Source organism: Meleagris gallopavo, chromosome 5 (genome assembly GCF_000146605.3).
Source record: "Meleagris gallopavo isolate NT-WF06-2002-E0010 breed Aviagen turkey brand Nicholas breeding stock chromosome 5, Turkey_5.1, whole genome shotgun sequence".
NCBI lineage: Eukaryota > Metazoa > Chordata > Aves > Galliformes > Phasianidae > Meleagris > Meleagris gallopavo.
The window spans coordinates 13,940,117-13,953,807 of NC_015015.2; the positions used below are offsets into that span (position 1 = coordinate 13,940,117).

At 37.8% G+C, this 13,691-nt stretch overlaps 1 protein-coding gene across 1 annotated transcript in view; it reads right to left on the minus strand.

The window, feature by feature from the left end:
* Positions 1 to 13,691, minus strand: part of MUC5AC (mucin 5AC, oligomeric mucus/gel-forming) — a 217,213-nt gene that overhangs the window by 12,804 nt on the left and 190,718 nt on the right. The window contains exons 83-98 of the mRNA XM_010711134.3: positions 13,159 to 13,253; positions 12,201 to 12,327; positions 11,464 to 11,719; positions 10,827 to 10,876; positions 10,063 to 10,163; positions 9,783 to 9,934; positions 9,050 to 9,188; positions 8,443 to 8,556; positions 7,949 to 8,128; positions 7,256 to 7,495; positions 6,501 to 6,657; positions 5,811 to 5,939; positions 5,356 to 5,497; positions 4,303 to 4,346; positions 4,003 to 4,203; positions 3 to 2,760 (exon numbers count right to left, since the gene is read on the minus strand). Of these exons, the coding sequence (XP_010709436.2) occupies positions 3 to 2,760; positions 4,003 to 4,203; positions 4,303 to 4,346; positions 5,356 to 5,497; positions 5,811 to 5,939; positions 6,501 to 6,657; positions 7,256 to 7,495; positions 7,949 to 8,128; positions 8,443 to 8,556; positions 9,050 to 9,188; positions 9,783 to 9,934; positions 10,063 to 10,163; positions 10,827 to 10,876; positions 11,464 to 11,719; positions 12,201 to 12,327; positions 13,159 to 13,253 (4,885 nt within the window). The remainder of the gene's footprint in view (positions 1 to 2; positions 2,761 to 4,002; positions 4,204 to 4,302; positions 4,347 to 5,355; positions 5,498 to 5,810; positions 5,940 to 6,500; positions 6,658 to 7,255; positions 7,496 to 7,948; positions 8,129 to 8,442; positions 8,557 to 9,049; positions 9,189 to 9,782; positions 9,935 to 10,062; positions 10,164 to 10,826; positions 10,877 to 11,463; positions 11,720 to 12,200; positions 12,328 to 13,158; positions 13,254 to 13,691) is intronic.

Sequence of the window (13,691 nt, forward strand, 5' to 3'; positions counted from 1 at the left end):
GCTGGTAGGTTTCGAAGTCTCCCTGGCTTGTCCCCGAGGAGGGGAAGTCAACGTCAAACCAGTCCGTCCAGGAGCACAGTTCAAGGTCGCAGGTGGTCACGTGCTGCGTGGTGGAAGGGGAGCTGGAAGAGGAGATGGGAGTAGGAGTCGGCGAGAGGGTGCTGGTGCTGGTTGTTGGTGTTGTTCCGGTTGTGGAGGTCGTAGCGGTGGAGGTGGAGGTTGTGACTGTGATGAAGGGTGTAGGGGAGGAGGTGCTTGCGGAGATGGTGGTGGTGGGACTGGTGGTAGGAGTGATGGTCTGTACGCAGTTGGGGTTAGGCCGGCAGCAGAGGACACGGATCCTGTAGTTGAGGCACATCTTGAAACTGCCGCGCTGGTCCTGGTTCTTGCACACCAGTCCGTAGTGAACGTCACACTGCACAACCTGTCCGACTTGTTCGATGGAAATGTCAGGGTAGTCCTCGGCCTGGCACTCAATTTGCTTGGGCTGCTGACAGACTTCCTTCCCGGCAGCACGGATGTGCTGGTAGGTTTCGAAGTCTCCCTGGCTTGTCCCCGAGGAGGGGAAGTCAACGTCAAACCAGTCCGTCCAGGAGCACAGTTCAAGGTCGCAGGTGGTCACGTGCTGCGTGGTGGAAGGGGAGCTGGAAGAGGAGATGGGAGTAGGAGTCGGCGAGAGGGTGCTGGTGCTGGTTGTTGGTGTTGTTCCGGTTGTGGAGGTCGTAGCGGTGGAGGTGGAGGTTGTGACTGTGATGAAGGGTGTAGGGGAGGAGGTGCTTGCGGAGATGGTGGTGGTGGGACTGGTGGTAGGAGTGATGGTCTGTACGCAGTTGGGGTTAGGCCGGCAGCAGAGGACACGGATCCTGTAGTTGAGGCACATCTTGAAACTGCCGCGCTGGTCCTGGTTCTTGCACACCAGTCCGTAGTGAACGTCACACTGCACAACCTGTCCGACTTGTTCGATGGAAATGTCGGGGTAGTCCTCGGCCTGGCACTCAATTTGTTTGGGCTGCTGACAGACTTCCTTCCCGGCAGCGCGGATGTGCTGGTAGGTTTCGAAGTCTCCCTGGCTTGTCCCCGAGGAGGGGAAGTCAACGTCAAACCAGTCCGTCCAGGAGCACAGTTCAAGGTCGCAGGTGGTCGCGTGTTGCGTTGTGGAAGGGGAGCTGGTAGAGGAGATGAGAGTAGGGGTCATTGTGGAGGATGTGGTGCTGGTGCAAAGTTCCATTGTTGTGGAGGGCGTAGTGCTGCTGGTTGTGATTGTGACTGTCGGTATAGCTGTTTTCTTTGTTGTCTGTGTTTCTGTTTGTATGATTTGTTTTGGTGGTGTTGTTGTTTCGCTATGGATATTTTCTGTTCTTGGTGGTATTGTTTCTGTCGTAGTTGTCTTATGTTTTGTTTGTATCTGTGGTGTGTATTGTGTTGTTGATACTTTTGTATATGGTGTAGTTTTTGTTGTTGAAATTGTTCTTGCTTGTGTTTCTGTAGTTGAATACGGTGTTTGTGTTGTTTGGCATGGTACTGTTACATTTTTACAGCATTTAAATCTTACTTCGTAGTTGTAGCAGATTGGTGGTAGCTGGTCTTTATTATAGCATATTAAACCTTCTTCAGCGTTGCATGTAATATGTTGTTCCAGGAGTTCATATGGTGTATTAGGGAATCTTACCGCTCTGCATTCAACAGCCTTTCTGTTAGCACAAACTTTATATCCCTGTTTTCTTATATTCTGAATTGTATCAAAGTCTCCATCATTGTATCCTGATTCTGGATAGCTGACATCATACCAAATTGACCAGTCACATTCTTCTTTTGCACAGATTGCTGCTGTTGAAGGAGATATGGTGATTGGTGATGTTATTTTAGTTGCAGATGTTGACGTTTCTGAGGTTGTAGTAACTGGTGATTGTATAGTGGTTGTAGTAATTTCCTCTGGTACCGTAGGTGTCACGCTTGATTGGCAATGGCTGTAGTCATCACAACAGAATACTTTTACCTGATAATTAAGACAGATATGCAGTTCTCCTTTTTGATCTTCATTTCTGCAGATAAGTCCGTACGTTACATTGCAGTGGACAACCTGGCCTATTTCTTCAATAGATTTATGTGGATATTTCTCTGCTCTGCATTGTATTTTTTCAGGGTTTCTGCAGATTGCTTTTCCAGCAGATCTAATGTCCTGGTAGGTTTCATAATCTCCTTTGTTGTGCAGTGTTGGGAAATGGACATCATACCATTTGGACCATTTGCACTTTGGTTGGCAAGGTGTTGTATTGATAGTCTCTGGGGAGGTACTTGCTGTTTCCGAAGAAGTGCTTGTGACAGTAGGAGTTCCTGTTGCTGTGGTTGTAGATGAAGTTGTGGTAATCGTACTTGATGTTGTGGTTGTCATTTCTGGAACTGGGCTGTGTGTTGTGATGGATGAAGTGGAAGAGCATGGTACAAAAACACAACATAAGATTCTGATTTCATAATTGTAGCACATAGTTGAAATTTGATCTCTGTTGTAACATATAAGCCCAGCTTTTGTATTACATTCTACACTTTGGCCGAGTTCCTTCAGTGGTATGTTAGGAAATTTCTCTGCCCTGCATTGAACTGCCTTTGGAGCTCTACAGACTTCATAACCCTTAGCTCTCAAATCACTGAAAGTTTCAAAATCTCCACCGTCAAATCCAGGTATTAGTGGACTTCCATCATACCATTCTGACCACTGACAGACTTCATGAACACATACCGATGTCGTTGGTGATGATGTAACTGAAAGAGTTAAAGAAAATACTTTGAAACTCAATAAGCATTCCCATATACATATTTTCATTATGTTGAAGGGGCTGAAAATTTTTTAACATCATTAGTTGCATTGTGAGCCTTTTAAGAATTATTTTAGGATGCTTATAATTGAATATCAACTAAAATAGAAAATCCATTATCTAGTAATTTATCTACTGACATGTTTGGAACAGTCACTTCAATGAAAATATTGTTTGTTTTTTAGAGAATGCTGAAGTTAGACTCAAACACACTTTATCTGTTTTGAAGGACCCCCCCCCACACACTACTTTTTTTTTTTTTTTACATTTGATTCAGTGCAATTGCTTAGTTTTGTGTCTTGTTTCAGTATTTAGTAGTCTTTCCTGAACATCAAGTGTGGCAGAAAAAACAGGTTTCACTGGTCTATTTAGTTTGCATTCCTAATGAATTTATTCCTCATGAAATACATGGCATTGCCATTGCTTCTTCATTTGAAGTTAAGATATCTCTGACACAACATCATTAGCAACTCGACACTTTGTACTTTAGTTCTGCTCTTAAGAAATTATTTATTGATTGAAGAGCAGTCCATAAGATTTCGCAGACAAATTATTCACATGAAAGAGCTGGAAAATGGCTAACAAATTCCAGTTGTGCTGATGGTTTCTGAGATTTGAAAACTTGTATTTCAAAATTTTATATTGAACATGTATTTTGTTAGACATATGGTCATAGTAATTAGAGATTATCAACCTTGAGTATACTGGAGAATTCTAGAAGTTAGTATTTCAATATCTCAGTGTCGTTACCTGAGTAATCTACTTAGTACTTTAATTAGATATATCATGAACACTATCAAGAATTCTATAGAATGTAATCATTTTATAATTTAATAGGAAAAATAATGAGTGATCTATTTATTCAGTAAAGATTATTCCAGGTATAGAAATAGTTACAAATAGAGATAATAAATCTCATGCAGTTTTCTTATAGTTTGCTATGAAAACAAACAAAATAATCGTATCAAAAAAGTGTGCAGTCGTTTTTATGTTGGTGTTTTGGAAGTGATTTTATTTTCTGTATTGTATTAATTTGATTACCAAATATTGACTGAAACTCAACAGTAATAAAAGTGATATCCCTTCCAACCCCTACAATTCTGTGATTCTGTGATTCTTAGTGATATTTAGTGGTTATATTTTACCCAGTAATGCATAGAATAAGTTCCTATCAGCTGTAAGATTATACCTGTGGAAGCAGTGGCAGGCGGTGTAGTGCTGAACTGAAATGGTATTGTGGGTGATATTGAGATTGGGCAGTCATACACAACTCTTTGAAGTGTTCCATTGGGACCACAGGTTGCAACAATACAGCCTCCTATGCCATCTGTAGTATTGTAGATCACATCCATATAGTTATATGTCCGTCCTTCATAAACGCAGACACATTCTGTAAAACAAAAGAGGATAGTATTCTCTGGTGTCTGAAACACAGAGCAGGGTGCTTTAAATGTATTGTACTCTTATGAAAACAACTTTTTCAACATACCATGTTCATCGTATTTGCATATTTTGCCATGGTTTGTGCATTCACTGGAAAAGAGAAAAAAGAAGATGATGTATTGGTTAGTAGTACTATTTTACTGTTTCTTTTTTTGTTGTCTGCTTTTATTGCATGTGGCAGGGTATCCTCAGCAGTGCGTTTAGAGGCAAGGCAAAGATATGGGGAGGCGTGATTAGGAATGTTCTTGTCTCCTTGATAAGCACACATTTTTGGAAGGGAAAGTGCAGTAAAAATATCACTTGAGAAAGGATCATTGTGTTATAGAAGTTTACATCAGATTTCCGACAAACCTTCAGGGAATGTAGTTTTTAAAGAGAATTTATCTATTATCTGTTAAGAATTGAATCCTGATGTATTTATTTACATTTATATGACTAAGGGCATATGTACACTGCATAAACTTAAGCAAATACAGATATATATTTAACAGTTTACATTTAGTACTGTTGATGACATAGGTGAGGCAATCAAAGCTATCTTTGAGCTGCAAAGTGTAACATGTATGTTGAGTAAATAGTCAGATTGGCTTTTACTAGACTCTGCCACTCTGGCTGCATTGCTTGCAGTATTCATTTATAGCTTGACAGGACTTTCCCAACAAGTATAGCTAGCTTGTATTCATAATTTCTAATGGAATGTGTAGGAATACTTGCTGACTGTTGCAAATAACAGAAATGAGTTCAAAATAATGAAGAATTGATATCTACTTATTTCTAAATAATTCCACATAATTACTTTAGGGATATCTTAGTATAAATCCTCATATTATTTACAAAATTATTATTATTTTTATTTGTTTTTACTTAATAATGTTTGTAATAAGAATGTAGAATGAGTAATATATTAATCTCCCTAAAGTAAAATGTTTCTCCCTAAAGTAAAATGTTTCATCATGTCATCTTTTATATTCCTGGGAACAGAAGAAAAGTAGACATTATTCAGCAGCCTAGTTTTTGCTAGCAAATGAAAAACCAAATGCATGATGAATTAAGTTCTGCAACTTTAGGCTCGACATTGAAAAATATTTATTAATCCTACCATGCTTGGCAGTTCTGTTTTGAAGGCATCTGCATTCCTGGCTTGTAATGTTTTCCATTCTCATGGCAACCACAATTAGAAACACAAGCCATGGTTTCTTCATCAAAATAGGGCTTATTCTTAGGGCAGTGTGGATAACAGCCTGCAGTAAAACAGAGAGTCATATTTATGCTGATCTTTCACAAGTAGAAGTGACTCTGTACTCTGCTAATAACTGATCTAGTGAAATTATTCCATATGGTAATTGGAATTTCACTTTCCATTATTGTTATTTCATTGATTACAGATTAATCTTTGGAAGCATTTTGTCCTCATTTTCACTCCAAACTAGTGTATGATTCATTGGGGAGTTAGATTGTCTTCAAATTTCTGCTATACACTGAGTAATCTAGATTTTGTTCATCTTACTCTTTTATTTTTTTAGTAAGTAGAATGAGATGCATAATTATGTTTACCTTCCAAACCTCTCAACTCATGAAGACACTTCCCACTTGGATTGTTACAGGTCTTCATACAAGGGGCTCCACAGGGCTTGTAGTGCCACTCACATTCCCCCTGTGGATTGTAGTAATCGCAGAACAGAGCTAGAGAAAGAGAAATGACAGAAAAGGATCTTAACTTTATCTATTTCCATTGGTGTTATTTTGCTGGGTAAAAGTTCCATGTCATCAGCATAATCATGTAAATGGTGAACAGCATGTTGTCTTATTTCTCTTTTAATACTGTTGTTATACTTTTACAACATTTTGAAGCCAATAAAGTTATAAAGCAGCGAACAGAGTTAGACTTTAAGCATGCAAAATAATGACTGACAAGTAAATAGGACACTAATAATACTGCTGGTAAAGTTACTGGCAGATGGTTTCTTTTTAAGTAGATTGACTTCCAATGATTTACTCAAATTGCTTTGGGTTTTGTGCTGGTTTTTGTTTGTTTGTTTGTTTTTTGTTATTATTGTGTTGGTTTTTTCTGCCTGTTTTTATGATACAGCAGTGTCCCCTACAAATATAGTTTTATCCTCCTTTCTTTCTTCTTCCTATTTTTTTTTTTTGTGGTTGTTGTTTCTTTGTCTGATTTTGTTTCTTTCTGGTCTGTTGCTTTCTTTCCCTCTGAATCCCTTCAGAGAGAAGTGGGGTGAGACTTACGACAAATGGATGGGGTTCTCCATGAAATGCAGATGTCCAGCTCATTGCATGCTTGAGCATAGGCAGCTACTGCTGTACAGAAACATTCACAGTCTCCTCCAGTGTCACAAGCACAAGCATCATCCACACATGCTTGATAATACTCATTCGGTTCAACCTGTTGGAGGAAATATTTGAGTTTTGTTTCCTGCACTTGTCCACTTTTAAAAGGTATTTTCTGTACTGTATTTTCTGTAAAAAATAACTTAGAAAATATCTGAAGTTGGCCACTGTATATTTGAGAAAGATAAAAAATGAAAAAAATATGGTAGTATTTTGAAAAATCAGGAGAAAAATGTTGAAGACAGCTATTAGTAGTAAGTCATAACCATAAGAACGATTTGGTGTTAAAGACACAATTGCAGGAGTATTGCTACATTACTACATGCTAGCACACAAATGTAGATATCATGTAGCTGATATTTATATTAATAGAAAATGACACCATCACAATTAAAATGTATCCTGCTATTTATCTGTAACTGTCCCTTCTGTAACGCAAAAAACCAAGTCCTATGGATTTTTGTGTTGTGTTAGAAAATTGGCATAAGCTGAGGAAATGCAGCTGCATATCCTTCCTACTCAGTCTCCCTAGAGCATGGCCTGACTTTGTTATTCATGATATAGTCCAAATCCTAGTGTGTTTTCCACTGCCCCACATAAAAATTGATGTAAACTCTGGCTTAAAAGAACTTCAGACTAAAGTTTTATTGTACCTGGGAGTGACACTTTGCAAATACTTCACTGGTAATGATGCTGCATTGCTTCTGTGCCCAGGATTTCCTGTATGGGTTTGCGGTGCATGGATCTTTGGTTTGATTGGCATTTGGGCAAGTAGAAGACACTTTCCAGCTATTGGCAAACTCCAGCACATTTCCTACCACAGACTGACTGCGTGTAGTGAAGTCATTGTTTCCATTGCCATCATAGTTTCCACAAAGGCCACAGACATGTCCCTGCATGGGGATAAACAGAAAATAACGAAGATCAGCAACATATAGATTCTCAATATCTGTGAGGAACGTACTCCAGGATGAACCTTATTTAAAATGAGCTGGGCTTCTTCAGCAAAATACCTTTCATGAAAAGATATCTCTAACTTATCCTTAGGAGTGATAGGGAAAGAAGCAGAGTAGACTTGTGGTTTTTGTTCTTAATATTAATTAAATGTACCACTTCAGCAAAGTATGTTTTCTTGAAGGAAACTACTGATACAGCTGCTGTTATGCCATTGTTGAATAACAGAATTTATGGAAAATGTGTGTATAGAATCTGAGTCAATACTGCAAAGATAATAGGCAATAACTGCTATTTCAGTTGCAGCCTAAATTTCCATATTTCCACACGAGATAGAGCATGAAAATGGGTCAGGGAGTGTTCATATCCAGGTTTTGGATTTTAAAACGTACCTGAAAGCTGGGACTAAGTTTGATGAATATACTGGTTTTCTTGTCCCACATGAGTATCAGACCAACAGTAGTGTCTACAACCATGTAGATGCCCATGGAACGAATTTGGAATGGCATTTCTCCTCCGGGTGACCTCTGGATGACATCAGAATGTCCATCACTGAGTACCAGTTCGTAGTTCTGGGAGAAGAAATGAAAAGGTTAGGGACCAATTTAAAAAGTCACCCATTAGGTCCATTTTTTTATATTGTTAGTAACCATTTTTGAAATAATTATCATCAAAATGTTGTATTCAAAAATTTCCTGTTGATCTGCTTCTCTTCAAAAATCCCTCCATTGTTTTCCCTGGCAGAATTGTTGGCAGTGATCATGGAAGTGCGATAGCATTTTTACTGTCTTGGGGGACACTTTTATGATACAGTCTGTCTGGGACAACCCAATAGTTCTTCCAGCAAATTAGGTTTGGGGTGAAACTTATTAAAGAACATACTTACCTCCAGGAAAACTTTAATAGACTTGGAGCAGGTGGTTCCTGTTGTGCCACATGGAATGTTCTCAGTGATTACTCTGAAAGTTCCCTGATTCAAACCTTTTCTGCCACAGTAGTTCTGAAACAGAGAAATGAGATTCTGTGTTAATGATGCTCTGTGATGCAATATACAAAAATTATAGAATCACAGATCACCATGGTTGGAAAAGATCTCCAAGATCATCTAGTCCAACTGTCTACCTACCACTAATACTTCTCCACTAAACCACATGCCTTAGTACCACATCTAAATGTTTCTCGAACACCTCCAGGGACGGTGACTCCACCACCTCCGTGGGCAGCACATTCCAGAGTCTGACCGTTCTTTCAGAGAAGAAATTTTTCCTAATATCCAGCCTAAACTTCCCTTGGTGCAACTTTAGGTCATTTCCTATCATCCCATTACTTGAAGAATCCTAGAATCACAAAGTGGCTTGGACTGAAAAAGACCCCAAGGACCATCAATTCCAAGCCCCCTGCCACAGGCAGGGCCTCCAACTTCCAGAAAAAGAGACCAGCTCCCACCTCACTACAACCTCCTTTCAGGTAGTTGTGCAGAAGGAATCTGTTACCTGGATTAGAACATATTCACAGTCTCCTTCAAAATCAAAACGTTTGCCATCAAAGGTGGTATAATGCCCATCTCCGTAAACTGAACAGGTTTCTAGGCAAGGTTCCTCAGAGCAGTGCCACTTTCTGTTTCTACACGTGCTACGTAAGATTAAAAGAACTCAAAATGTAAAAAACAGATATTTACATACCATACAGACTTATATTTCTACATGTACATTCTTCTGTTTTTAGTTTTAAAAAATGTTAAGCCTACAGTGAAAAAATAAGGTTTGTTTATTCTCAGAAATGTAGCAAAGCTCCAGAGTATCTAGAATTTACCCAAAGATAGTGTTAGTTTATGATGACGTAAATAATTTGGAAAAATTTAGAAAAAACTTAGGTGTTCCACATTTCTAAGTCTTGTTGGCTGTATTGAATTATAGGTATTGCCTGAGAAGAAAAAAGAAAGCTGTCTTAACTCTAATGAATATGACAGCAACTAAACCAAATTTTTATTCTGACCACATGCAATTTCTGTGCTATATGCCACTTTAAAAACAGAAACAGTTTGCTTTTTATTTAAAATGGCCATGAGTGGGCCCAATTAGCCTTATCTTTTTGCTTACTTTATCATTTTATTTAGGATTCTTTCCTACAAATCTCAATACTGCTAGAGTGAAAAGCTGTAATTCAACTAGAATTTAAACTGTTCCCTTCTAGGTGCCTGAAAATAATGTTTCAATATGCTCTTACCAGTTGTTACAGCCAACTCTGATTGATTCTCCTGGACGGTAGGAATCCCCATTGTGAACACATGGGCACTCTTCAGCAACTATGCAGCCACCTTTGCCATCTAATACGTAATTAGGAGGACATATGCAGCCAGAGACACAGTGGGTGTTGTACTGTAAAGACCATGTAAAAGATGTGACTTGAAACATTGCCCTGATGGAAGAGTCCATCTACAACTGGTAAGCATAAAAGAGATCTAGTTTCTTATGTTTTCAATTGGGTATACAGATTCTATACTTACACATTCCATGTCTAAAGTCTGACAACTCTTCTGGCACTCTGCTCCTATGACACCTGCAGTGGCATTGCCACAGTCAACATAGACCATGGGAGGTGCACAGACTGGAAGAGAGAAGAAAAAGCACAAGAAGTGTGAAATGAACCATGTGTTTATATATCTTTGTGTTTCCTTAAAAATTCAAAAACAAACAAACAACAAAACAAACAAAAAAGCCATCAATACCAACAAAACCAAACATATGTTTCAGATACATGCAACTTAAGAGAAAGCATTTGACCGGAGGTAGAAACAAACGTTCTGAAGTCATACCCATTTTGGTTTTATGTCTATGCTTGGACTGTTCATAGAAACTAATGTCCAGTTAGCTTCATTAAACACTTCCTTTCAGCAAAGGAAAAACAAAAAAGCAAAGATCCTGTTTTACTTTTAATGTTTGAAGTGACTGGCTTTCAGTTCTAAAAAAATATATTTAAAAGGTGGTCATTTTTCTCCTGAATTTCACTGAAGTGAGCAAGTATTCTTTTCCCCTGAGTAATCCAGGAGGCAATAACTTGATGTTAATGTCATTTGAAAGGGAAAACTGTGTTATTTTGTTTGTTTGTTTGTTTGTTTGTTTTACAGTTATGGTGTGTTATAGAATCATTGGTTTGTTTTCTTGTTTGATTTTGGACTTAAAGAATTTGCATCGTTATAACAAAAACAGAGAATTGAAAAGGTTGAAGGTGTAAAGGGAAAATTAAATAAAATCTTAAGCAGTATGTTACCTGGTGGTGGTTTCTCTCCAATGCAGCTCAGCTTTCCATAACTGCAAGTGCTACAAAAAAGAGAAAGGTGTTATGTTTGGCTTCTCTTGCTGAGTTTCAATTTGTTTCCTAATTAATTTGAAAGAATGAAACAAACACTGTGTGGAGAAAACTTATTTTTCATCAGAATAGTTTAGAATATTTGAAAGTATTTCGTATTAGAGCAGACCAAAATACCATTATGTTCTATAAGTGGACCAGTTTTCTTTGTCCATTTGTCTAATTAAAAATTGTCCTTCAGAATATTCCATATTTCATTCATAATGTTAATCCTAGTTAGATTGTCAAGTCTGTATCATCTCCGACTGTGAAAGAAGTCTTTTAGGCTCACCGAAATTTTGTTGCAGAGAGTAAGCAAGTGCCTGGGTGAGTTTGGCTGTTAGCCAAGGTTAACTCACCATGTATGCTTTGTTTGATTGCTATAGTAGTCTAATTCAAAACATGGGTAGCCCTTATAATTTTTGTGAATTCTTTTTTTGTGTGTGTGTTGAATTCACTAGGGAGAAAAATTGGTTTGATTTGAATAAATTGCATAGGATATATGTGGTTTCCTGATTGCCTGTATCCAATCTCATTCTTTTCTTTTCAAATCTCTTACCAGACAATGCCATTATCGTGAATAACTTCCCCAGTAGACAGAGGCATTCCTTTGTAGTAACAAGGACAGCTAGAAGCAGGCACACATTTGCCACTTTCATCCATGTAGGTTCCATTTACACAGGTGCAGCCATCAACTGGGACAAACTTGATGTTGCATGTGACATCAGGCTCACTCAGAGAACGACAAGTAGGTTGACAGGAATCAACATTATAAGTGTACTCCAAGGATTTTGGACACGTGTTGGTGTATTTTGCTTGAGAGAGTAAAATCAGGTGAATTAATGTAAGGATCAGTGTAGATATAAATGCAGTATTTAAGGTAAAGTACATATGATAAAAAATGGCATTGTGGGTAGATGTGCTTTTCTGATATCCTCAGTAGTGTGTTTGTTTTTTTTTTAACTGCCAAAGCAAAATTTTCCCCTGTAATTGTGTCATAAATACAAATATTTTGTCCAAGTTAAAAAAGAAAAAAAGTTCAATTATATTGATACATTGTGTGTTTTTCCTTCACTGCTATTTTCTGAGCAAGTAAGCAAGTCTCTTATTTATATTTCTCCCGTTTGCTGCTTGTCTTTTATGGTATTCCTCTCTTCCCCAAATCCTTGGAAGTGAATGCTATACTTAAAACATAATTTAACACAGTTTACTCTGGGAATCCCATATGTTCTGAAAGCTTGTTTGTGGGGTCTTTTAGATGATTGTTTTCAAGAGGCAAAGGGGTGTAGAACTTACTGCAGACTTTGTTCCTCCATCCATTGAGGAGTATTCCTTTAGCAGCACAGGCTCTGACATAGCTGGAAAGGGCAGCACACATGCAGTCCTCAGTACTCTCACAGTTACATGTATCAAACATGCAGTTCTAGGGAAAGAGATCATCAGATTGTCATTTCAAAACTGTATCAGTGTCATGTTCATTACAGCTAAAAGAAAATGTAATTTGAATACATATAAATAAGCACATGCCTATTTTTCATTTGAAGATTTCTTTGAGCCCTTTCAGAAAAGATTATTTGCAAAGAAAGATTGTAATCAGAGGCCCACAATTTTAAATTCTTATTCCTTGTTGTTGTTTTTCTTTACTTTTGCAGGTGGTGATAAGTTTCCCAGCTGCTTCCAATTTGTAGCCTGGTACCACAGATAGTGGAACAAGTAATAAGTATTTAATGCCACCTGACTTTTGCATCTTTGCTAGATTCTTTGATTCAGAGGAATAAAGGGGAGAGAAAAAAAGTCTTTTTTTTTGTATGTATGGCCATAGGTTGAATTCTTGGAATATATTTTTTTTAACAGTCCATTTGCTGCTTTGTACTTTCAGTTCTTGCTTTCTCCTTAGAAATGTGTAGAAAGGTGCCAGCTGAGAGCAACTAGGCACTAATACTACTTATACTCCTTTTATCTCTGGAAAAGTGCCTTCTGTCATTGGACTTGATAAAGAATCCACACAGCTGAAGCTCCTAGATTAGGAATCTGGCATCAAGAGAATGTCTGTAAATTCATCCTCCTTTGAGTGAAAAGAAAGGTAATTTTATAAAGGAGTAGATATTATCGTGCCTAGATAAAATGAATCCTTAGCTTGGAAAGAACTGTTGTAAATGTGTCTTCTCCTGATTGGCATCTTATTCTCTCAGGTGTTAGCATCAACAGTCCAAATCTTATTCTTTTAAGTATGAAAAAGTTAAGAGCCAAGTACCTTCTGGTAAACTTCTGGATTCACTGTTGAGTGACATTCTGCAAAAGGTCCCATGGTATCAGAGAGCAAGCCACACCAGTGCTGAGCATACTTATCTGTGAATTTAAAACGTACAAATTAATATTGCACTTCATTGCCTAAATTCTAGTTTCTATGTTATATTACTTCCTGCAGTGAAATTAGAGAGGTTTAACTTAATAGAATTCAGCTATTTCCTTAAATATTAACAGTGTTCTGCATCATCTGTACAAAAATAATAATTCTTCGTAAACTAAGTACTGTTAATTTATGGTAGTTGTTGGGGAATAAATTAAAATTTCTTAGATGTATTTTGATAAAGAAGAATCACATTGTGAATCAGAAGTACAGTAGTTCACCTTAAAAAAATTGAAGAGTGGCTGTGGAAATTTAAGTGTTTTTTTGTCTGAAATTCTTAAGATTCAGAGAGCTATGAAGTCATTCATGAACTATAAGTCTGGTTCATAGTTTGATAGTGGAAGGACCACAGTGAGTCCTCCAGCCTTCAGTTGAGC